At 37.6% G+C, this 26267-nt stretch overlaps 2 protein-coding genes and 1 long non-coding RNA gene across 3 annotated transcripts; all 3 read right to left on the minus strand.

Moving 5' to 3' along the window:
- Nucleotides 1-2255: 2255 nt before the first annotated feature.
- LOC110230314 lies at nt 2256-4229 on the minus strand. Its single transcript, XR_002333430.1, has 2 exons — nt 3436-4229; nt 2256-3141 (listed from the first exon to the last, which is right to left on the minus strand). It is a non-coding gene; the product is annotated as an uncharacterized LOC110230314 (long non-coding RNA).
- Nucleotides 4230-15836: 11607 nt separating this feature from the next.
- On the minus strand, nt 15837-18486 carry LOC9319993 (pollen-specific leucine-rich repeat extensin-like protein 3). The gene has a single exon (XM_021032757.1). The coding sequence runs from the start codon at nt 18383-18385 to the stop codon at nt 16127-16129; it is 2259 nt and encodes a 752-aa protein (XP_020888416.1). The 5' UTR covers nt 18386-18486; the 3' UTR covers nt 15837-16126.
- A 102-nt stretch (nt 18487-18588) lies between these two features.
- On the minus strand, nt 18589-19636 carry LOC9322053 (CCG-binding protein 1). The gene is made up of 3 exons (XM_002885941.2): nt 19369-19636; nt 19225-19298; nt 18589-19124 (listed from the first exon to the last, which is right to left on the minus strand). The coding sequence occupies exons 1-3, from the start codon at nt 19583-19585 to the stop codon at nt 18822-18824; spliced, it is 594 nt and encodes a 197-aa protein (XP_002885987.1). The 5' UTR covers nt 19586-19636; the 3' UTR covers nt 18589-18821.
- Between the last annotated feature and the right edge of the window lie 6631 nt (nt 19637-26267).

Here is a 26267-nt window from a genome sequence, read left to right on the forward strand (position 1 = left end):
TAGTTTATACATAATGAAATCATGTTGGAAGCTTTGACAGTTTGTCTCCATGAAACTTGTCCAATTAGACGTGACCATGTGGAAATAACTGATTCTCATATGCGAAGTAAAGTGCTCTTAGCTTAGAGGTTCAACGAAACATCAATTTATCAAGCTAGATTCAATTAAAAGAAGTTAAATTTCGGTTTGGATTTAATTTGTTGACGAAGTTAGATTTCGGTTTGGATTTAGTTTGTAGGGGGTAGGGTTTAGTGTTGTATATTTAAAAAAAGTTAAACATCGGTGTGAGTTTATATTGTTGACGAAGTTAGATATCGGTTTGGGTTTACTAGGTGTAGGGGATAGGGTATAGTGTTATATATTTGAAAGAAGTTAAATATCGGTTTGGGTTTAGTAGGTAGGGGGTAGGGTTTAGTGTTAAACTTTTAAACCGAATTTTCATCTCGTTTTAGGTTTATATTGTTGACGAAGTTAGATATCGGTTTGGGTTTACTAGGTAGGGGGTAGGGTTTAGTGTTAAATATTTGAAGAAGTTAAATATAGGTTTGGTTTAGTAGGTAGGGGGTAGGGTTTAGTGTTATATATATTTGAAGAAGCTCTACACATGAATCATTTGTGTTCAAGTGTTTGTCATGTTTCACCATTTACTCCAATTGGTCAAGTCTAATGGGACAAGTTAACATGGACCCAAACTATCATTAACTACTTGGGTTTTGAGTGTTGCTATTTGAGAGCAATGTCTATAGATTGTTCTTGGGGTTTGGAAACATATAGGATTATTAGTTTATACATAATGAAATCTTGTTGGAAGCTTTGACAGTTTGTCTCCATGAAAACTTGTCCAATTAGACGTGACCATCTGGAAATAACTGATTCTCATATGCAAAGTGATATATTTTTAAAAAGTTAAATATCAGTTTGGGTTTAGTAGATAGGGAGTAAGGTTTAGTGTTATATATTTAAAAGAAGTAAAATATCGGGTTGTATAAACTTGTGCATTGCTATGAAACAACCATGTGAGTTACTAGATGACCTTTTGGACTTGACTGTTTAGACACTAATAAATGGACAACTGTGTCTTTGATTTGCTGCAAATGTGTTTTATCGCTTAGTAAAATTATCACTTTTTTTATGGTTACGATATATTGGATGGTTTAGAGTTTTGGTTTACGGTTTAAGATTTAGTGGACAAGGATTAGGGTCTTGGGGTATAGGGTCGAGGGATAGGATCTAGAGTTTTAATTTAATGTTCAGGGGTTAGGGTTAAGGTTTACAAAGTGGTTTATCCATATGGACAACAATTATATGGTATGGTGCATCCAAGCACATCCATAAACAATTTTGGACATGATTACGTAAATAAAAAATTGTAATTGGTCCATACAACTCTAACTATGTGGATGGCTACTTGTAAAGTGTTAGATATCGGTTTGGGTTTAGTAGGTAAGGGGTAGGGTTTAGTGTTATACCTTTAAACCGACCTTTCATTTCGTTTTATGTTTAAATTGTTGACAAAGTTAGATATCGGTTTGAGTTTAGTAGGTAGGGGATAAGTTTTAGTGTTATATATTTAAAAAAGGTTAAATATCGGTTTGGGTTTAGTAGGTAGGGGTAGGATTTAGTGTTATATATTTAAAAGAAGTTAAATATCTGTTTGGGTTTAGTAGGTAGGGAGTAGGGTTTAGTGTTATATATTTAAAAGATATTAAATATCGGTTTGGGTTAAGTAGGTAGAGGGTAGGGTTTAGTGTTATACATTTAAAATAAGTTAAATATCGGTTTGGGTTTAGTAGGTAGGTAGTAGGGTTTAGTGTTATATATTTTAAAGAAGTTAAATATCGATTTGGGTTTATTAGATAGGGAGTAGGGTTTAGTGTTAACTATATTTAAAAGAAGTTAAATATTGGTTTGGGTTTATATTGTTAACTAAGTTAGATATCGGTTTGGGTTTAGTTGGTAGGGAGTAGGGTTTAGTGTTATATATTAAAAAGAAGTTAAATATCGGTTTGGGTTTAGTAGGTAGGGAGTAGGGTTTAGTGTTATATATTTTTTTAAAAAGTTAAATATCGGTTTGGGTTTAGCAGGTAGGGGTATGATTTAGTGTTTTAACCTTTAAACCGAACTTTCATCTCATTTTAGGTTTATATTGTTGTTGTGACTGAGACACTAAAGATGGTGAATAGGATTTAGTGTTTAACCTTATTCCACAATAATTCGTAAAATCATATGAACATAACCATAGGAATGATCTTATATTTTTTTTTTGACATCTTTGGATCGACAATGCCCGATCCATAACCAATCCCTACTATGCGGGGTAACGCGACTTACTGGAGTCAAACTCCGGTGGAGAAGGCGGAGTCAAGTGGACTTAACCACTTGACTAAAGGCACATCCCCGGAATGATCCTATATTTTACATCTCTTAAATTAAAATGTTTTAGCTCCACAAACAGAGACACGATGGCGAACATATCTAAACATTGTTCACCAAAATGAAATACAAGAACACCTTATAAGTTGGCGAACATATCTTCGAAGGATAATAGACGGATTCCTATGGTTGACAATACGCAAGTACGCGTTCATATATGACATTTAGGAGTGAAGGTGTATCCATGTAACATCGAACAAATGGATATAGTGTAAGAAATGACGGTGTATCCATCTAGCGGAGACCAAATGGATATGCATTTTAGTATTTTTTCGTAAACCAAACAATTAACGTTGAGTAGCATTAACAACAGAGCTAAATCAATAACATCATGTCCGGTTTGACGTAATATGTGGACAGCCACAAAATGGACAAAAATCATATGGTTAAAGAGGTGGGGATTGGTGCGTACCTATGGGCAAGAAATTAAACAAGGAATTCAAGGTGTCCCTAGAAAAGGGTATTGGAATTTTAACTGGAAAACCAGATGCATCTTAACAAATCAAATTTCAATGTCAATTCACAACATTCATATCACGAAAATTATGAAAATTAATTTGCTAATTATAGAATTTAACATTTTCGTTACCACAAATTTTTATTTCTTTTTCTCCAGAATGGCTACGGCTACGTTTCACCAATCAATCGTTTTCATTTGCTTCTCCTTCTTCCACAATCTCTCAATATGGATTCAAGATCGATTTTTCACTGAGTTTTATATCAAAAAAGTTAAACTTTTGCAAGATTAAAGCAATGGCATCAGTTTCTTATAACAACACTCTCTTGTCTTCTTCCAAGACCATCCCTGACAATTCTCTAAAGACATCAAGTACATGCTCTGCTTTTTGAATTCCTCAAATCTCATAAGAAACATTGGTTTATGATCATTTATCTAAACAAGTTTATGTTTTGATGTTTAGATGAAGCTGCTCTTAAAAACCAGATAAAGCAAGTAAAAATCCAATTCCAGAGAGAATCAAATTTGGTTAAAGTTGCTCTTACCTCTCCCAAACCATTTATCAATGAATTTCTTGTTATAAACAACGATTCGATTTTTCTTCTTCCCCAATTGAAACATCCCTCGTGATCTTAGTTCAGACCAATACAATCTGTATTAAATCACCGGTCCGGCGAGCCAACCTAGCTGCGCCGTAGCCTACGCCAGTGACAAAACTCCCTAACTTATCACCGTCGTTATTATTCCCAGTTTCTACTTCATCAAAAGCAAATATGTCATTGCCTCGGTGACGGCGGCGACCAATCGAAATATTTTATGAGAAGATTATATCTCTAAGATCTAGGAATTTTCATGGAAGGGGAGAAAGCAGAGCGAAGAGAGAGATAATTTTGTTTCACATCTGGGCATTTGTTTCTAACTAATATTTCTTATGGAACGAGAGAAGAGAGAAAGTGTGTAACATAGCTTTAGTTAAATGAGGGGCAAAATTGTCTATCTTTATTCCAAAAACAAGGTAAAGTGCCTCATATTTCTAAAGTGTCTAAAGTGTAAGAACTTTCATCAAAAGTGTCTTAACATGCAAATCACCCATTCAAATTTGGTCAAACTAGTTTTATATGGCTACATCTAATTGCCAAATGAAATGGAGACAAGTACCACACAAAACCAATTCAGTTTCTTCCACATCTTCCTTCTCCACATTTTTTTTAGTAGGAATTTAATTAGACGGGCAACACACAAAATCAAAATGAAGAAAGAAAGTTTATGGGTTTATGTAACTTTCTTTAAGGACCCATAACTTTCTCAGTCGGCCTAGTGGCCCATTAGCTTTGCAAAACAAAGTCAACTATTTATTTAAAGACCCGCGCTTACTCTGCTAGTCTAGAGTAAAAAAATGAGATTTTTAACCGCTCTACCCTCGAATCGTGTTTTCATTTTATTTAATACCATTTAAAAAAAGTCGTTTCGGAAACAGGTCATATTTCGATTTCGTGGCACATGGAAGATACGAGTTTGCCCTCATGGACATTGGCGCGAGACTACGTGATGGGATACCTGTCTGACTGTAAAAACAAACTAAAAAACCTAGTCTGATTGCGTAAGCTCGTAGGTCGTACAACTGCATTAATGGTGCATTAATTGTTGGTAATCAAGTGCTAAAATTTATTTACTGGATAAAAGAGTGGCTGGTTTACTTTAACAATCAGAGAGATATTGATTTAGGAGATCCCTTGATTTAGAGTTGTTGTCTACAATTTAAAAGAAAACACGATTCCATTTGTTTGAAGACGAACGGCGATTTCGATTTTGTGGAGTCGAAACAGAGAAATTTTAGTTGGTTGTCCACCAAACTTGTAAGATCTTTAAGAGTATAAATGTTTGTGTTTTTTTGTTATTGTAGACAAAATTTTAAATTTTTAAAGTTGATTTTAATGCATTTACTTCAGGTATTTTGGTAAGATCTATGTAATAAATGTTGTTTGTTAATTTTTTCGGCAATAAATGTGTGTTCTTGTTCATCATTCTTCTAATAAATGTTGTATTTAAACGCAAGTGCTGGACATTTGTTTGATGGACGAAACAGTACTCGTAATTTCTGGTGAGTGGATATGCTCGGAAGTTGGTAAGTGGGAATTCCGAGTAGCTCCAAACCGTCAGGCGAAATGTGTTTCTTTCAGCGAAGGTACACGTTACGAAGATTTATTGGCCGGAGTGGTTCGAGCATATGGTTTAAACATGAACGAGGTCCGACCAAGTCTCAGCTTCTGGTTTTTTGGCGAGACGCAAGTGTTAACTCAAGGTCATATGCCTCCGGTTTCCATAGGGTGCGAAGTTTCACTCGGCAAATTTAAAAGTAAAAGGAAGGACTGCAATGGGTTGAACATGTTCTTGACCTTGGAGAAGGTAGATAGTACTGTTCCAGTCGTAGATGTTGTTTGTAGTCTGGGCGACGACGAACTTCTTGCATGTTGTAAACAAATTGAAGACTTGTATCGCGAATCCGTTGAAGAAGAAAGCGCGTTGAAGAAGAGTGATGGATGTTTTCAAGTTGTGGATCCCGGAGTGAATATGGAGAAAGTTGTGGACAAAGTAATGGGTCTTGGTACTGTCGACAAAGGTAAAGGGTTGGTCTATGAGGGGGACTCTACTAATAATGAGCCCGTCTATGAAGATGAAATGGAAGAACCAACATATGATTTTGACAGATGGACAGATCTGATTAACAGGGAATACCCTGTGGACTGGGATCCCTATGTTGGACGCTGTGGACAGGATAGCGCCAATGCAAATAGGAAATATGGACCAAACCATATAGGTGAAACTGTGGTGGACAACAATGGTGGGGGACAAGAGCTGATTGTTTTTGGAGGGAATATCAAAGCTGTTGGTGCTGCTGATAATGTAGTTGGTCCAATCGAATCGAGTGGAGTGGATGCGGTACTATCTATAGGAACTGCTAATTGCGAAACCCGAGAACCCGATAATTTGTCCCCGATAGGTGATCATATTATGGGTATCGACGATTGTGAAATGTTGTTACTAGATGATCAGCCATTCAGAGACAATATTAGAGGTCTTGGCAACGAAGTTGGAAACATGGATTTGAAAAAGGCTGCAGATGCTATATATGTTGGAAGAGTTTTCAAAAACAAACTGGAGCTGCGAGACACTTTACGTGTGTTCGCCATGAAGAGGTTGTTTCATTTCAAAGTGAAGAGATCAGACAAGGGAAGAATGATAGCAGATTGCGTGGATCCTAAATGCAAATGGAGGGTGTTTGCAAAAAATCATGCAAATTCTAAAAACGTAGAAATAAGAAAAGTTCAGTTGAAGCATACATGCGACGTCTCATATAGGTCAAAGTTCGGGAGGAATGCATCGGCTAGGATTCTTGCCCAACTTATGAAAGCGAAATTTGCGAATGGCAAAAAGGGTCCACGTGCATGCGAACTACCAGAGATGGTTTTGGCGGAGTTGAATGTAACAATTTCATACATGAAAGCTTGGAATGTGAAGGAGATGGCAATTTGTGAGGCAAGAGGCAGTGAGGTAGGCAGTTACAAGTATTTGAACACATATTTGCATTTGTTGAGGACATCTAACCCGGGGACAATAACAGATGTTCTCACATCTGTGGACAAAAATGGTGAGAAGGTGTTCAAATATATGTTTTTTGCGCTGGGGGCATCTATAGCTGGGATAAAGTACTTGAGGAAGGTGGTTGTGATTGATGGAACTCAGTTAAAAGGTAGGTATAAAGGGTGTCTTGTAGCGGCCAGTGCACAAGACGGTAATATGCAAATTCACCCCTTAGCTTTTGGTGTGGTGGACAACGAGAATGAAGCCAGCTGGGTATGGTTTTTCAAGAAGCTAAAAGAGATAGTACTAGACGAGGAAGAGCTTGTCTTCGTGTCGGATCGACATGCGGCTATAATATCTGGACTCAAAACCGAGTATCCTTTGGCACATCACGCTGCTTGTTCGGTTCACTTATATAGGAACGTCAAGCATAACTTTAAATGTCCTTGGTTGGCTGGGATGGTCTCAAATGCTGCTAGGTCTTTCACTACTGGTGATTTGGATTTTTGGTTAGCAGAGATTGGCAATCGCAAACCAAAATGTATTGAATATCTAATGGACATAGGTCTTCCCTTTTGGACACTCGCACATTGTCCACAAAAGAGGTATAACTTGATGAGTAGCAATATTTCTGAATCTTTAAACGCGGCGTTGGTGAAAGCTGTGGATTATCCTATTGTGTCTATGGTGGAGTTTATTAGGACAATGCTGATGAGATGGTTCTACTTACGGAGGAAACTAGCTGCAAAAACTGAATCTCGATGCACCCCAGAGATTGAGGATATTCTCATGGACCACCTTGGAGATTCTATTGATTGTGCTGTTTTGTCGGCTAGCGAATGGATTTATCAAGTCAATGATGGGATGGGTTGCGTATATGAAGTCGATCTACAGAGTAAAACTTGCACATGCAAAGTGTTTGATGTTTTGATGATTCCATGTTGTCACGCATTAGCCGCAGTTGGAGTTAGGAATATAGACATTTACTCTCTTATTGGTGAATGTTACTTTGTTGGTCCATGGAGGAGGAAGTACGAAACAGTTATTCGTCCAATACCCAAGGAGGGAGATGTGATAATACCAGAAGAAGTCAAGGTTGTGGAAATGAAACCTCCGAAAACAAAAAGAGGTGGAGGAAGACCGAAGAAGAAGAGAATTCCTTCGAAAGGAGAAACCAAAGTAAGTATAATTATTTGTCTACAATTATTTTCAACGTGGACAAGAAAATAATTAAGTAATACTGCAGGGGAAAGCGAAGAAGAAAAATAATCCACACAAATGTAGCAGATGATTGGGAGTTGGTCACAACAAAGCTACTTGCAAGAACCCCATCTAGCGATGGGTCGGTGTAGCGGGGGAGCGACATGTTTATTTTGTCCATGTTGGAATATCGATGTCCACTTCTTTTGTTTAGGTAATTTGTCCGTCATTTTCGCACATTCAAGATACCCAATTTAGCGATGGGTCGGAGGATCGGAGTAGCGATTTTTTGGTGTTTAATGTTCACGAAGTTTTTTTATGGAGTGTGGATGTCCACTTCTTTTTTTTAGCTATTTTGTTTACAACATGGTATGTGCTCTTTTGGTATGTGATGGCAGCTTTAATATGTAATATTATTGGATCTTTCGAAACCTAACTTCGTAACCCTTTGTTTACTTTTATCCGAGCTTTTTGGTCTTGGTATCCGTGGTGATTGTAATGATAGACAAACATAAACTTTGTTGATATCATGGAAAAACATATAAACATTACAACATTTCTTGATGGAGACAATAAACTGGCCAAGTTTTATCATTTAGCAAAGCTCGCACAACCTCATCGAGTTCCAGTAAAAAAAACACTATGACATGGTAATTCCATGCTACAATGGAAAAAACAATCGCAGTCATCATCGCACATTCGGGCTACACATTGAGGAACCGGTTTGTAAGACCAAGTCTTCACGAATCTACCAGATTCAGCGGGGACCATAGACTTGATTTGCATAAATATCATGTTGCAAATTTTTTCGGCCTCTCCTCCCTCACCGCATGTGTACAAAGGCTGATTCGGATGCGATCTACACAGTGGAGCAAGGGTCCGGTCGGATGCGGCTTGGTTGCCTGAACAAATGTAGAACGGCGCTAGTGCGAAAATTGCATACTTCAAATGTCTGGATGCTCCTTCGAGTAAAAGAATAGCTCGATCTATTGGACCAGCTTGACAACCAAGCCTAAGACCTTCGATGTAGAGGGCTGAAGGGTTTCCTGCTCGTAGACATTTTAAGAAAAATGGTCTATAAGGAGACTGCTCGTTTATTCGGGCTGGGGTGAACAACAACTCGTCGATATCAGCCTCTTTCAACACACTTCGGTCATAGGCCGCATCTCTCCCTTCCCGACCTGCGAAAAGGAAGGGATATAGATTTCGGAAGCCCCCATGCCCTGCAGCTCGAGCAATGAAGGGTAGATAATATGAAATCTGATTTTCCATGAAAAGTTTATTAAAAAAAAACTCGTGTCGAAGATTGTTTTGGTTTTGGACTTCAGTCTTTGCGATTCGTATATATAGGCCCGATTTTCTAGTTGTAGATATTGTTGGGGGTTTGTAAATCATAAGTAGGTCATAAATGAGTATTAAATTGGATCAGAAGGAGTTAGTCTTAGTGGGTGGTGTATTGAAAAAGTATACCACAATCTTTTTTTTAAATCTTTTTTCAGATTGACATTACTTTTTTTGATAGACCAAATTACAAAACGACAACAGAGAGTATTTTTGTCCTGTTCAATCAGAAGCTTAAAGCAATTATAACCAATACTTGAACGACAATGACTACGAATAAAACACTGATAGTTATGGTTTTGTTTCTGCTTTGTGTCTTGAGTTTCTTGATAATTTCTTTGTGGACCACTTATCTCACTGTTGACCTTTTTGTCTCTTCAAGCAATTCTCCTATTTTCTTGAGTTTGTTTCGGATATCGGTCTGTGAATCTGTCCAAGCATTCCGTGGACGTGCTTCAGGGTCGTACTCGTCCACCCAACAGAAGAAATTGCACTTAGCTCCCGCCTGGTAGAAGTAAGAGGAATAAGCTCTAAATCCAGAAAAAACCTAATTAGATCTCCGAATATTTACCTTGTAACGTTCGCAGCCAAAAAAAAGTCTAGAATCGTTTCTTTCTGTCCTCGATTTCAAGATCTGAGCTGGTAGTCCACAGTAACAACAAACCCGATCTTAATAGAAGCGAGTTGCGGTAGAGTATTGTCTGAACGCCATCAACGGGGAAGATGACTAGAACCACTGGTTTGTTTAGCTGAACACTTGTCCCCGGTGTTTTATCTTAATGGAAGTGTAATGAGATTACACTACGATAAAGTAGTGAAGTGGGAGATATTTTCTAAAAAACATGTAGGGAATCGAGAGTAATTATGGACCACAAAATACAATCATTTATTTTCTTTCCTTAAAGCAGTGGACATTACATATACTCTACCCGAACATATAGAAAAACTTTATAGAACACCCCCAACTAAAACACCGGGGACAACGGTTGTCCACGTCGCATAGATAACCTGGTCCTGCGCATACTGGAACTTCCTTGAATCTCCATGTGTCGCAAAATCGACGAATTGTTACTGGTCCCATTTGAACAATTTGATTAAAGACTGCTTCAGCAACCATTTCTGTAAATGCATGGCTTGGGCAAATAGATAGGAATATTGATAATTCGCTCACACCGCCATAATACTCTCCGGAACATAATTTGAAAATTCCAAGGCAAAAATACATTTCTTTGGTTTTATAGTCAGCATTAGATAAAAGGAGTATTGCTTCTTCTATCTTCCCTTCTTTCGTAACAAGTCTTAGAGACTCTAGGTAAGTAGCATCTATGTTCCGTGAATAATAACAACGAAGGAAGAAAGATCGAACATGCGAACCAATATTAACATGGTTGGGATATTTCATTAAGTAATAGAACGAAACAAGCCTAAGTACATTCTTATCATTACATAAATACATGAGAGATTTACACGTCGACATCAGCTTCCCTAGATGTCGATATCCATCTTTAGCAACTCGGATGGCAATCTCGACGACTAGATGGCTTGGTATTGAGAGGATGTGGCACTTATTTGAGAGGGATTTTGTTGTCAAGTGGGTTGTGGACATTGTTTTTTTTTGAAAGATTAAGGGAGATTTAAGCTTATAGGGAGATAGATTTGTAGATTTGCCTTTTATAGATGAAAGTCCTTTTTGTCATTTTTGTTAGGGTTTTAATGGTTTCTTTAATGGAGTAGATAGATGTAGGTGAAATAGTTAGATTAGTATTTAATTCTAGTATCTAACAACTTTGCATTTTTCGAGTCTTTCAGATTACATAAAGGTACTTAACTAACCAATTCCTATAATCTACCCTCGAATCGTGTTTTGTATACTTAGATTAGTATTATTGTAGAATATTATTATGGTTTTTCGAGTTATTAATATTATTTAAAACTTAACTAACCAATTCGTATTGTTCAAAGTTATAGCCAAAACCAAATATAAAATGCAATAATCCAAATGTTACCAAGTTCAAAAACATACGACGAGGTTCACACATAAATAAAAGCAAACAGTTCTTAAAACAACATAAATAACACATAACCATTAGTTGCTAAATGCACCCACAAACTCCTCGTAAACGTCCATAGCATAAGTAAGCCGGAAGCTGTCCACCATTTCATCCGTGATACCATCAACGCCTAAACCCTGCCCATGAAGTTCAATTAACTTCACTGAAAATGGCCCGCAGTCACCAGTGCGTTCATTTTGAGAGATGGCAACAAGTCTTTCGAAAGTAAATGTGTCGGGCCGCGGGTACGCTGTAGGTGAAGTGACCTCATCCCTAATTAGACCGGGAAGCATCTCCACAATAGGAGTCATGATCTTTTTTACCTTTTTCAAATCGTTTCCAGAGATTAGTGGGTCTAAAATATCAATCTTACCCTCTTTTAACAGCACCACCAGGCAGACCCAATGACCCTTTCTCCAATTCATAGGCAGGTAGATTATATCGACATCTTCAAACCACATTATATTCCCTGACCGGCTTGGCACATGTCCACGGACGTAATTCTTGCACACTGAGTTCCACTGGAAAGGTACACTCTTATTCCACTTCTTGAATCGAGGGTATTCATTGCAAAGCATACTAGTAAACCAGGTATCTAGAACAGCAATCCTTGAATTGTTGAATGATTCTCCCAGCTTTCGCCAAACTAGGCTTAGCATAGCTTCCATCTCCTATTTTTTATTGATGGACAAATAAGGAGATGCCTTAGCATTGAGGGAAATTTAGATTTTCAAATAACTATTTTAAAAAAGTAGTGGACTTACAGGTGTATCAACCCAATGCTTCGGCGTCATAATCTCAGAGAAGAAAGTGTTTGGAACAGGATGTCCATCGATTATGTATTCCCTAGGAAGGGGAAAAATAAGCAAACTTTTTTTCCGTGGACAATATTTTAACTAATCACATATGTAATTGACTTACTTTTTCTTATAGCTTGACAACTTTGCAAGGAACTTCTTTTTTTTCAAAACATCAACTTTCCGGAATGGAGTGTACAGTTCAATTCCCCCAGGTTGTCGTTTGTTGTCAGGAGTGTCTCCATATCTGTTAGGAGCTTTTTTGACTCGTTTTGAAGGCAAAGTTTTGTTAATGTCCTCATGACGTTTTATCCCTCGTCGTCCTTTGACGTTGTCTACAACCTGCTTTCCAATATCATCTTCCTCAAAACATTCTTCTTTTTTGTCCACGACAGTTTCCATCTCCATCATAACCTCTTCCTAAACCACACAATATAGAAGAATGAGTCTAAGTTTCAATAACCAAGTAAGAATCTTACTACAAATTTAAAATACCTCGTTAGATTGACCTTCCTCTTTTTCTTCATCATTCCCCTCATCATTTACATCTACACGTTCCGTTGGTTCAGTGGACCTTTTTTCATCATCCTCCTAAAATAACAGCATTATAGCAGTAATATGAAAAGTTTATGCGCACAAATATTAAAAATACAAATCAGATTACCTCGACGGATTGAGTTTCCTCTACACCGTCCTTGCTTTCACTGTGGACATCTGCACCGTCAGCAGGTTCGGTGGACTTCTGTTGTTCTGAGTCTATACTATTGTCCACCACTTTCTCAGATTCAGAATTGTCTACAACTTTTTCTGAGTCTTTAATGTTGTCCACCGCCATCTCAGATTCAGAATTGTCTACAACTTTTTCTGAGTTCTCGATGGATATTTGACTGATTTTTTCTTTGTTAATGTCCATATTTTCACTGTGTGGCAGAACGTACTCGGCGTTTTCTACAAACCCTCTTTCCTTCGCTTCGATCTCGTCCCTGTCATCTTCATTTGTTTCATTGCAGTCCCCCTCCCCTGATGTTTCATCATCTTGTCCATCACCCGATCTTTCTTCCCCCTCTACGTCATCAGATTTCTCAACGTCATCGTTTTCATCTTCTTTTTCTTGTCCATTGTTTTCTTCTTCGTACTCCGTCCCAGTTACCTATTTTTAAGAAATTATTAGTCAAGAACATCAAACTTAGTAATTGAACTTAAAAAACCTATTTACCTGCTCATGAAGACCTCCCCCAGTTTCATCAATGTTTTCACTCTGTACATGATAAATGAGGGATTAGGAGCAAATATAAATAATGGACAAACAAATGGATACTTTGGAAGACATCTTTTACTCACGAATTTTAAAAAGAAATCTCCACTGTTTAATTATGAGTACCTCTTTATAAAACGTTGTATCATCTTCAATCGAATGCTCTTTTTCGGTCTTCTCTAAGCCTTCAAATCCAGATTGAATCATCGGATCATCTTCAACCTGATCATGGACAAATATTACGGACGGTTTTGTCTACTAGGGAGATGTAAAACATTTACGACTTACCTCAACTTCTCGCGCTAAATCCGACTGTCCACCATCGTTGACTTTCATACTTTTAAGTACATCATTAACCCCTAAGTAGTCGTCCACATCTACCTGCCCAGACTCATCGACGACCCCTTTCACTTTCTTAATACGAATTCCTTCACGCTTTCGCGTCAGACATGCTTGCACCTTTTTACCCTCACACTTTTCAGAATTTTTCACGCCACACTTTTTAATTCCAACCTTCCCAAGCTCTTGTCCTTTGCCCGATTTGATTTCCCTCAACAACTCAGTTCTTAAAGTCAACATTTTTTTGTCCACCATAGACATTAATTCCTTCTTATGGGCTTTTATTTTCTTGTCCACCATCGAGACGACATGTCCATCTAATTGCATATTCACTTGCTCTCCAACCACAGGTTCATCATCTCTGACGTCTTGGTTATCATCTCCGGCGTTGCCATCGTCCGCTACTTCCTCTATTACTTCTTCTTTCCTAGATCTCTTCCGAGGGATGGGCAATTTTTTTTCCTTTTTCACAATTTTCGGACCTGGTATAGACATTCTTGGTAGACCATCATATCCACCATGCCAGATTTCTTTGCCAATTGTGACACCTTTCTCTAAAAGGCTCATTATATACTCCACCCCCGGATCTACGACTTCGTCTTCCCAACCGTATTGACCTTCATCAATAGGCTCTTCGGTCTCTAAGATAGAGATTACATCCAACTGAAAAACAAAATTCGTGTTAATATTTTTTATAAATTGAGTCTATTTTCCACATATATTTATGATTTTTACCTCCGGATTGTTTTCAGCTTCCAAGATATTCGAGTTGTGGAATGATTTCAGCTTCGCCAGTTGGAACACAGAACGGTCGGTGAAGGTCTGTTCATCGTCATTGTCGGGAAGATAGGTCTCCAACAGTGGGATGCAATGGAGAATCAGAAGTTGAAGCGACAAAATGAACCCGTGTGTTGCTACGTGAGACTGTTTCATTTTCGCAACTAGTGATTCCACAGAATCTACTTTCGAGCCCACTTTAACCATCCGCATGGTCAAATTGAAAGATTCACGTCCCCACGGATACGAAAAAAAAGTCCCCAGGTTCCTCACCATTTCAACCACCTCCGATGACGCTCTCACCGGCTGGCTGTCGCATATCAGAATTCCCTCCACAATCACTACAAGTGCAAGCCTCAATTTTTTCCATCCAGGCATTTGTCCCTCTGGTGGTTTCCTACTGTCCACCTTCAACGACCTAACAATATCATCGATAGTAACCACTTTCTTATTCCCAAACAATGTCTTCCAAAACGGTTCTGAGTTCCCTGTTGCAGTTTGAGCCTTTGTTATCTCTTCGGCTGGTGGATATGGAAAACATGGAAGCCCCGTCACGAGACCAAACTCTCTAAGGGAGAAACGAAATGGATGGCCTCCGAAAACGAACCACAACTCATGTTCCTTTGCTGTAACAAGTGAACGGCATAATATGTTGTGGACCAGTTTACCCGATAGGGAGCATTTCCTAATTGGCAACTCAAACAGAGAACCCAACGGCGAATTTTGCAGATATTCCAATTCCTTGGTACCCTGCAAAACGTCTACAATGTCGAGCAAATACTCAGGTTTTGATTAGGAGTTGATTCTCCCTTTTACAGGGTATCGATCTGTCGCGAATAGCCTTTCAGGTAGAAGTTCCGGGACAATTGTAACTCCCCCGTCCCTGTCCCACTCTACCCGATTTTGATCTTTACCCGCCTGATACTCAATTAGCCCTTGCGTATCCTCGTCAAATTCCATTATTTTAAGACCTGGAAATTGTGGACATAAAATTTTTGTTAACGTGGACGTAATTGATATACATATGGACAACACAACTCACTTTTTTTCACAATAACAATGACAATGACGATTATAGAGAGATTCAGTATGATATTTACCTTTCTTTCCCTTCGGTATATCGTGGACGAAGACTACCAAATACCAGAATAAAGTTCCAGTTTTTTAAAGTTAAGTTTACAGAAGATTGAAAAGAAGTAGAGCTCCTCGATTAGGTTAAAATGGTGGAGAGAGTTTTATTGGGTAAAATTCTCGATTTCTTCCTCTGTAAAGTAATGTCGTTTCACTTTTTCAACTTTTAATCTTAAAATATTTTGTCGCTTTGGAAACGGAAACCCGGCTACTAGACCGTAATTAATAGCGCAGGCACGTCTCTCCAAACGTCACATCGTCTTCTCTTACACGGTAAAGCGAGAGCATTTTCGTCTTTCTAAGTCCCAAAAATGGCGTTGCCCACGATGAGTTTTTTAAATGTCATTCCCAAAAATTAAAACTCAAAAGAGGGCAGTATTATCAAAATTCCCTAAAAAAATCGAGTCCATATCTTTAGCTAGTTTGATCGGTAATTTGTTCACCTAAGAAAATATCTTTATTAACGAATAAGATATCGCAAATATGTAGATTCTAGGATACCATCATAAACGGCCTTAAAGCACAAGAGAAGAAGCATAACAACAACAACTCTGTTTTTTGAAGTGTTAAAATCTTTTATGGACCCAAAAGATGTTATAAACTGTTACTACACAAACTTTGTACGATTCTTTAAGGAGTTAATGCCACTACGATACATTGCCCTCCCTTTCTTTTTCTTCTTCTTCTTCTGTCTTCTTCAAATTTTGTTATCTTCTGTTTTCCTCATGACGTGATTCATATAAAGACTTCACTCTCTCTAAATTTAGTAGCCTTGGAATATTGGAGGTGGTGGTGAAGCATATTGGTGGCCGATGAATGGTGGAATGATGAATTCCTCACTTGGCGGTGGTGCTTCTACTGTCCGTGTTGGTGTTTGTGGTGGAGGAGAGTTGACCGGTGTTTGTGTTGGTGGTGAACTCATTTTTGGCGGTAAATGTGGAGGAGAGTAGACTGGTGGTGGTGGTGGTGGTGGTGAGTTTACTGGCGGCGGTGGAGGAGAATGTACTGGTGGTGGTGGGGAATATACAGGTGGTGGAGGGGAGTGGACAGGTGGTGGTGGAGAGTATACCGGTGGAGGTGGTGAATGGTCTGGCGGTGGTGGCGGTGGAGGAGAATGGACTGGTGGGGGTGGTGAATGGACTGGCGGAGGAGGAGAATGTATGGGCGGTGGTGGTGAATGGACTGGTGGTGGTGGCGGTGGAGAATAAACTGGTGGTGGAGGTGAATAGACTGGTGGCGGTGGAGAATGGACTGGAGGTGGTGGTGAATGGACTGGCGGGGGAGGAGAGTGTACCGGTGGTGGTGGTGAATGGACTGGCGGTGGAGGAGAATGTACTGGCGGTGGAGGAGAGTGCACTGGTGGTGGTGGCGGTGGAGAATAAACCGGTGGTGGTGGTGAATAGACTGGTGGTGGGGGCGGTGGAGAATATACTGGTGGTGGTGGTGGTGGAGAGTGAACCGGCGATGCAGGTGGGGGAGAGTGAACCGGAGGTGGAGGTGGACTACGCCGGAACTTCACAGGAGACTGATCATATGGGTCATTTGGTTGCGGCGACTCTTTCGGTGGTTGAGGTTTATGAACCGGTGATGGAGTTGAATGGACCGGCGGTGAGGGAGGAGGAGATAAAACTGGCGGTGTAGGCGGTGGAGAGTGAACCACAGGGTGATGTGGTTGTTGTGGTGGAGGCGGGCTTCGCCGGAACTTTACTGGAGACTGATTATATGGGTCATTTGGTTGTGGTGATTCTTTCGGTGGTTGTGGTTTATGAACTGGCCTAGTTGGCACAGGTGATGGAGACTTCGACGGTGTAACGTAGCTAGAACCACCAGCACACTTGTCCTTACTACAATCGACTGGACGGCTAATCACCACCGCACATTCCTTGGCTGATCGTTGCTTAGGTCGATCTGGCAAGCAGTTGCGTGTATCATCCAATGCAATCTCCTTCTGACTACCTGGGACACATGAATCACCTTGCCCGTTGAAGTAATTGTAGGCGTACGTCAAGTTAACTAATTTAGGCAACTTGCAGATATTCTCTGGCATGAACCCAGTGAGTTTATTCCCAGAGATATCAAACTCTTCTAGACTGGTAAGCCCGACAAAGCTTGGAGGTAGAACACCGGTGAAGGAGTTCATGCTAGCGTCAAACACGTTCACATTGGATAGCTTCCCGATCTCTGATGGGAAACAACCGCCAAGACTGTTGTCCTTAAAGATAATCTCGTTGAGATTCTTCATGTTTCCAATACTTCTAGGGATACAACCGCTGAATTTGTTGTGAGCAAAGGTCACGACGGAGGCTGAGGATTCTCCGAGAGAATCAGGAATGGTAGACGTGAATCTGTTGTTGTTCAAGAAAATGGCATCGAGATCCTTCTTGAAAAGCTCAGGAGGGACTTGACCTTCGAAATCATTGTATCTAAGGTCGATGAACTTAACGGCCGGCCATGAGAGGACTACGGAAGGGAAAGGTCCAACAAACCGGTTGTTGCTGACATCGAACTCGTGCATTAGACTCAACTTCTCGAAACTTTTAGGTATGATACCACAGAACCGGTTCGAATTCAAATGAAACATTGCAACATCTGTCATCAAACCAAGTTCAGCCGGTAAATGCCCTGCGATATCCGCACCATTCAAATCAACCCCCGCCACAACCGCAACGTTAGGATCATCAAGAGCTGGGGCGCAGAACACGCCCGTGTAGCCACACACATGAGGGCCATGCCAGTTTCCCGTGGTATTAAACGGGTCTGAATACACCGCCTTTTTCCAGGCTTGGAGAGCAATATACGCTCTCTTAAGCCTATGGTTGGCAAATGTCACCTTAAGATCAACCTCATACTCAATATCATCAGGAAGTTCGCCATTTTCAGGTAACGTCAAGAGCTGTCGTTGTGCAATAAATGAAGCTTCTGCATCGGTGAGTGCTAAAACAACAGAAGAAAAGAAGAAGAAGAAAGAAAAGAAAAAGAGGATGCAGCCAAAGGGCGAGAAAGAAAATTGGGGTTTAGTCATGGCTTAGAACAAAACCTTGGACAATACCCAAGGGCTGCTTATAGATATGGGGCATAGAAAGGTTCGATGAAAACACCAAAGGGTTATTATTAATAATGTCAAACAATTTTCATTTCGCATCACCAAACAAATCTTTTGCCTATATTTAGAAGACTCTTGTTTTCCTTTCAAAGATTTAGCTTCACATCCGGAGAACAAACATAATCAAGAATAGAAATCTCTTCGTAAACCAAAACCGCGTAGTACTATAATAGGCACACGGCATTAAACAAACTGAAAACATTCGCGAACATCAAGCAATAACAACCACATTTCTATGGCAATATGTTCACATCTTAAACAAAGAGGACACTATATGATCTAAAGCAAAACCAAGAACTATATTTACATATAAGTGTGATAAGAAAACAACTTTCTAAAGGTACCGTAATCCACTTCAGTCGGTTTCGTGATCAGGAGCGTGAGAGAACCAAGCAGGGATAGTTCCTTTAGTTCTAAGCAACCTAGTGAAAGCGGAATCCGGCATTTTCGATTTCTCTTCTTCCTCCAATTCTTGTTCAGATTTTGGTAAACCATCAGGAATATGAATATGCAACTTCATTCCTTTCTCTCTATTTAAACCATTCTTGGTTTTGTTGTCTTTCTCCATTGACGCAACTCCATGTAAACACCCGATTAGCGATTTCACACCGCCTGTTTGCAAAATCAAATTCTCAACTTCAACCTTAGGCTTCTCTCTCTGCAATCACATAGACCATAACAAAGAGTAAAAGATTGTTTAAGTGATTAAAATTCTCAAGTAAAATTCACAAATTGCAAAAATATAAAGAATTATTTACTTCGAGATCTTTGAGTTCAAAGTAAGCTCTCCAGCAACTGTAAGAATCATCACCTTCAAGCGTCGAACAGTAATCTGAAATCAAAATCAAACCCAAATCAGAACATGTTCGTCTGTGTATCGAAAGCGAATGAAATTGTTGAACCTGAGAGTTCGGTTTCGGCTTTTTCGATTAGAGGCGGATCTTGAAGAATCCGGTCGAATTTTCCGCGGCTGAAGAGTTCAAGCTTAGGGACGTCTCTGGTGCTTGAACAACGAACCACCGGGAAGGATCTCGCGGGGGGAAACGACGGTGCGGCGAATTTGGTGTCGTTAAACTCAATAGGGAGATGAAACGAGCGAAGAGTCACTGATTTTATCATCTCTGCTGAAGATATTATTATGAAACTAGGAGTGAAGTGGATAAGGATTGAGATTTTTGTATTTATAGAGAGAAGAAAAAGTTTTGATAGTGACGGAGATAGTAATAAAGTGATGATTTCAATATGGCCCATAGTATAAGCGCCGTTGATTTTTTTTTTTTTTTTTTTTTTGTGTATATTTCGGATAAGATTATAAAATATCTTAGATTGGTACACCTAGGCCTGGGCGTTCGGATATTCGGGTCGGGTTCGGATCGGATTTTTTGGGTTCGAGTTTTTCGGATATATAAAACTAAGACCCATTCGGGTATTTTAAAATTTCGGGTTCTGGTCGGGTTCGGATCGGATATTTCGGGTTCGGATTCGGGTTTACCCGAAGTATCCAAATATTAAAAATTTTGTATCCGACTCTTTGCAAAGTATTGAAAAATACTCAAAAATCTATAAAACCCAAGTATTTTTTAACCGAATCTAGCCAAAAGTAACTAAAACACCCAAAAATTCTTAACATCCAAATAATTTAGGCACTTAAGTTTTTAAAAATATAAATATTACTAATCTATATATATAATGGGAGAGTTTTCTCTCCTCTTAGGGTGTCCACATCATCACCAAATTAATATTATGGATCCTACTAATAATTATTTCAAAATATTTAATTTCATAGTTAATTACATCTCATTATCAAAGAAGTAATCATCAATTAATGCACAGTTTTAAATAAAGGTTACATGAATAATAATAACACAAGTGTAACATATTTACATATAAAACACTTAAATTAATTTTTTGTTAATATATAACTTAAAATGAACATAATACCTAAATATTTAATTAATAAATAAAAAAATAATTATGAAAATTTCATAAAAATACCAATGTTATTAAGATGGACAAAAAGCTTCTTAATGAAATTTATTATACAATTAAAAACAAATAATAACTTATTAAAAATAAAAAACGTTTAAAAACTATCATTTTTAAGAATAATAAAGAAACCTCAAATATAATATAGGATGAAAAAAGAATTGAATTGAAATGGAAAGCTATAAGAGTTTTTTTTTTTTTAATAATAAGAAGATATTCATATTTCATGGAAACATTAAATTAAAGAGATCATAATGAAGTGGAAGAAATTTATTTAAAATAATATTATTTTTAGATTAAAAAAAAGGTTAAATGTTATAGTAAATGTATGATTGTAAAAGTTTTTTTAAGATATAAGAAATAATTCATATTTAAAATTGAATATTATATTTCAAGAGAGTAATAGTATAAATTCACATTGACGAAAAAATATAAAAATTAATTGTATCTTAATATTAAATTATAGTAAAATATAACAATAAAAATAATAAAGTTATATCTATATTATTGTTTGCTTTCTAAATAAAAAGGTGAATATGTTTAAATATAGGTAAAAATCTAAATAAGTAGTGTTGAGGAAATTTTAACAAATATATATCTTTCGTAAAATTATATTACGTTGAAGCATGAAAACCATATAATTAATAAAATAAAATAAACTAAAAAGATGAAAATGAGGAAATAGTTTTCAGTTAAGAATCAATTTAAAGTTTTATTAAAGTGAGCATAGAAGATAAAAAAGAGTAGATGTTGGGAAGCGAACAAATGCATCATAGAAGATGACGAAAAATATTTGAAGAGAAATTGAGTAATGCTTGAAGCATCGGATATATGTATGCACATGACTAAACGATATTCATCAGATATATGTATGCATTATCGGATAGTTTGGTTTAGTAAACCAGACTATCATATTCAATATCAGGTTAAATCGTCGAGCCATGTAAGCGTAGTAGGATAGATAAGATTAAGACATTCATGATTTGGTCAAAACTTTCCTTAAGGTATGATGGTCTTGCTTCAATAGGTAAATTGTGCTCTTCAAACCTATTGAAGCGGCATGAATATTACGTTTATATATTTTCATAAATTGATGTTCAAACTCAGCAAATTTACTTTTAGTATGAGGTACGAATAGGTCAAAACATCAAAGACAGTTATATTTACAAGATTTGTTTATGGATATAACTCTCTTTTTGATAAAAAAAAATTCATTGATGACTACCGAGACCGATTAATCTTATATAACTTTTGTTATTACGCGGTACGTACCAAATATATTTTATAATTTTCTATGTTGTAGATTGTTTTGTAAAACAAGTATGAATATATATATATATATATATATATATAGTTTTTAAAATTCAAGTGATTATGATTATTCTTAACATTTTGTATTATACCCAGTTGAAATTTGATATTCCGCGCAATGCGCGGACGAGTAAATCTAGTATATTATAACTATGTACTTATATTTCGGGTATGTTCGGGTACTTGTTCGGGTTAGGGTTTGGGTCGGGTTCGGGTTTGGATTTTTGGGTTGTGAAGTTTAGAACCCGTTCGGGTATTTTAAAACTTCGGATTCGGATTCGGATCGGGTTTTTTGGATCGGGTTCGGTTCGGTTCTTCGGGTTCGGGTAATATGCCCAGGCCTAGGTACACCTTGGCCAGAAGAATAAAGATAGCTGCCACCACTGTTTTCATTTTCTTAAACTTTTTTTTTCTTTAAAAAAGTGATAAGATCAAGGGAACATTCAAAAACAAATACAAGATGAAAAAAAAAAAAAACCAAAACAAATACACCAAGATTGCTTGACTTGAAGAAGAAAAAGACAATCCCAAAAATATCTTTTATCTTCTCTTCTTATAAAGACATATGTACTAGCAGTGTTCAGTGCCGGCCCTGTGAAAGAAGAGGCCCGATACAAATTTTTTTTTTTTGATGGATTTTGTAGAATAAATTAAAATTTGAGACCAAATCTTAAAAGTTTAGAAAAATGGGGCCTATTTTGGCAATAACAAATAGATAAAATTTAAAAATTGAGACTAAATCTGAAAATTTCAGAAAAATAGGGTCTATTATTTGCAATGACAAATATTTTTGAGGCCTAATTTTGACACTAAAAAACTTAAAAAATATGGAGGCCCAATACCCATGTTTCATAGAAATGTGTGGTGGGCCGGGCCTGACAGTGTTGCATGGAAACGGAAACGAAAACGTGGAAGCGAAACGTTTCGAAAACGAGAAACAATTTTTTTCTAATATTAGAGATTGTAAACGTTTTGGAAACGTATACACATACATATATATAATATATGTATATATATAACATTATCATAAAACTATAAAAAAAATGGTTTAATTAAACAATACAAGTTCAAAACATCAATATTAAATAGGTTAACTAAAATTATAAAAGATAAAGATTAAAAGGATCAAGTTCAAATATTTAATTAGACCAACATTTTCATTCTTATTTTCATTAGTTTCATCATAGATCATATAAAGATGCCTCCAAATCTAGTTTGTCGATAGAAAGATCTTACATTATATATATTATAAATCTTAATATTTTCAACTTGTTGTAAACCACATAACGGATGGACTCCATAACCGTGGCCCATGTCCATGTTCTAGAAGGCCCATGTCTAGCTTCTAGAAGACTCGCCCAACCGACCAAGGCCAAAGACGGTTTATGTTAGTCTTAGTGGGCTTTAGTGTTTCCTAGTCCAATTGGGATTTGTCTCCCCTATTGTGTATATATATAAATTGTAACCTCATTCATTAATCAATAAGAATACACGAGATTCATAACACGTTATCAGCACGACTTGCTCTTAACGATCCTAAAACCTAATTCACTAAAAACTCATGATCGCCATTACCACCGTCGGAATCACCGTCGGATTGCTGTCGGATCGCTGTCGGGACATCGTCGGATCGTGGCCGTTTCGCGTCGGGCCACCGTCGGAAAACAACAAGTTCGTGATAAGTTTGAAAACCGAGGTCTTTAGCTCCCGGTTCACATCCATACAAGCCCCATAAGGTGAAAGGTAAAAACGAAACCCTAAAAGCTTAAAGACCAAAATCGAACTTGAACCTAATGCAAAGCGAAATCTTAAAAACGGATAATGATTGATTAAGTGATTGCTTTTGCTTGTATGATTCGATTGCTTGACTCGTTTAAGTTGTTAGAAAAGTTATTGCTTAAACCTAACTCTCAAACTCGAAAACACTTAACCATGGCTGAAACCTTAAAACCTAAATCAAATCAAATCCGAAATCCCTAAAATATTAATCGATTGATTGAAGTTGTTTAGGTTGTTTAGATTGATTGTTTCTATGATTGGTTGCATGCATAAATTGATAGAAATCAAAACCTAAAATCGCATGAACCCTAGACACCTAGAAAAGGAATAATCCTATTGTGAATAGGAGAATCCTAAAAACCCTAAATCTTATTCTAAATAGGAAAAGCTAAATCCTAAAGAAAACAGGAAAACCTAAATAAAAAAGAAAAATTCTAAATCCTATTGAAAATAGGAAATCCTAAATACCCTAAATCTTATTCTAAATAGGAAAAGCTAAATCCTAAAGAAAACAGGAAAACCTAAATAAAAAAAGAAAAATTCTAAATCCTATTGAAAATAGAAAATTCTAAAAAACCCTAAATCCTAATTAAATTAGGAAATTCCTAAAACCTATTCAAGATAGGAAAACCTTAAGAAATAGAAATCGATTCATGGTTCGGTCTTAAATACCGCATGACATTAACGATTACATGATTTTGACTTAAACCTCTTTGCTTGTAGATGTTGAATTACAACTTGTATTTTACTGCCCTAAATCTCTTAGGAGATAATTATTTGAAATGGGCAATGGATACTAAGATTATCCTAAAGTCAAAAGGACTTGGTGAATGTATCACATATGGCAATAATGCCAAGAGAGAAAGATAGATACAAGGCAATTTTAGCCACCATCTTATTGAGAGTCTCAGAATCTAGGACTATAAGTCTTTGGATGAGTCTATTGCTAGTTGAGCAAAATAATGACTTACTGAAGGAAAAAAAGTAAATTAAGACCTCATAGATTAACCCCATTACTTGATGCCAATAAGGCCGCAGAGGATAAGAAAAAAAATTCCAAAGAAACTAACCACGTCCAGAATGATAGACCACACGGCCGTGGCCGTGGTGGATGGAAAGGACGTGGCCGTTGCCACTATAATTCATCCGGCCGTGGGAACCACTATAACCGTGGTTGTGAGCCCAATTTTGGCCGTGGTCGAGGGCGAGGACGCTATGGTATTTCCAAACCACAACACTCGACCAAATAAGTGTGCCATAGATATGGAATGGGGAACCATTGGGCTAAGATATGTAGGACTTCCAAACATCATTGTAACCTCTATCAAGAGAGTGTGAAAGGAAGAATCCTAAAGCCCATTTGGTATATATAAAGATGGTGAAAATAATTTTGAACATGATCAAGATGATCTAATGGAGTATAAAACTTCTGATTGCCTAAAAGAATCAAGTTGGTAAATCTGATTTCGACATCAAAACCTTTGTGTGTTCTTTGCCGTTTTATGTGTTCATTAATTGTTATCTCCTTGAATTTATTTTATATTACTTTATGTTTAAAACATGATTCTTGTCCATATAAGAAATGACTAAGGACAAGAAGATACTTGTGATTGATAGTGGATCAAGCCACATGATCTTAAAAGACAAGAGATATTTTCTAAATCTCATAATGAAAAATGCCAATATTAGCACTATAGCGGGTATAGCAAGTCTTATTGAGGGCTACGGCCAAGCCCATGTTCTATTACCAAATGGCACGCATCTTGAACTAAGCGATGCCTTGTATTCACCCAGCTCAAAAAGGAGCTTATTGAGTTTTAAAGATATAAGATTAAATGGTTTCCATATTGAAACAAAGAGTGAAGGGAACAAAGAATTCCTAAATATAATTGAGATCACCAAAGGACATAAGAAAGTCCTAGAGACTATACCCGCATTATCCACTGGTCATCTACTATGCTAAAATCGATATGATCGAAGCTAATATGGCAATGAACAAAGAGTTCATTGAGAAATTCACTTTATGGCATGACCGGCTTGGCCATCCGGATCATAGTATGATGCGTAAACTAATAACTAATTCAAAGGGGCACACCCTAAGAGAGAAAAGAGTTATCCCTAAGAATCTCACGTGTGAAGCATGTTCACAAGGGAAACTCATTATAAGGCCATCACCGGCAAAAGTTAATAAAGAAACCTTAAACTTTCGAGAAAGGATACAAGGGGATATATGTGGACCAATACACCCACCATGTGGGACATTTAGATATTTCATGGTCCTCATTGATGCATCGACAAGATGGTCGCATGTGTGCTTATTATCCTCTAGAAACCAAGCGTTTGCTAGGTTGTTGGCCCAGATTATAAGACTGAGAGCCCATTTTCCAGATTTTCCGCTTAAGACTATACGTCTAGATAATGCCGGTGAATTTACGTCCCAAGCGTTTAATGACTACTGTATGTCCATGGAGGTAAGTGTGGAATATCCCGTGGCACGTGTACATACTCAGAACGGATTAGCGGAATCCTTCATTAAACGAATTCAATTGATAGCTCGACCATTACTCATGAGGTCGAAGCTTCCAGTAGCCGCTTGGGGACATGCTGTTTTACATGCATCAGAGCTTATACGCATAAGGCCATCTAGTGAACATAAATATTCACCATCCCAGTTACTAATGGGTCATGAGCTAGACATATCCCATCTTAAGACATTCGGGTGTGC

This window comes from Arabidopsis lyrata (assembly GCF_000004255.2).
Source record: "Arabidopsis lyrata subsp. lyrata unplaced genomic scaffold ARALYscaffold_3, whole genome shotgun sequence".
Lineage (NCBI taxonomy): Eukaryota > Viridiplantae > Streptophyta > Magnoliopsida > Brassicales > Brassicaceae > Arabidopsis > Arabidopsis lyrata.

What these genes read in the sequence shown, in the direction of transcription:
- LOC9322053 (XM_002885941.2), bottom strand. Translation starts at nt 19,585, where the DNA reads ATGATAAAATCAGTGACTCTTCGCTCGTTTCATCTCCCTATTGAGTTT. An exon ending in AGCCGAAACCGAACTCTCAG is followed by an intron (nt 19,299 to 19,368) that starts GTTCAACAATTT and finishes TTTTGATTTCAG; the next exon opens with ATTACTGTTCGACGCTTGAA. An exon ending in TTGAACTCAAAGATCTCGAA is followed by an intron (nt 19,125 to 19,224) that starts GTAAATAATTCT and finishes ATGTGATTGCAG; the next exon opens with AGAGAGAAGCCTAAGGTTGA.
- LOC9319993 (XM_021032757.1), bottom strand. Translation starts at nt 18,385, where the DNA reads ATGACTAAACCCCAATTTTCTTTCTCGCCCTTTGGCTGCATCCTCTTT.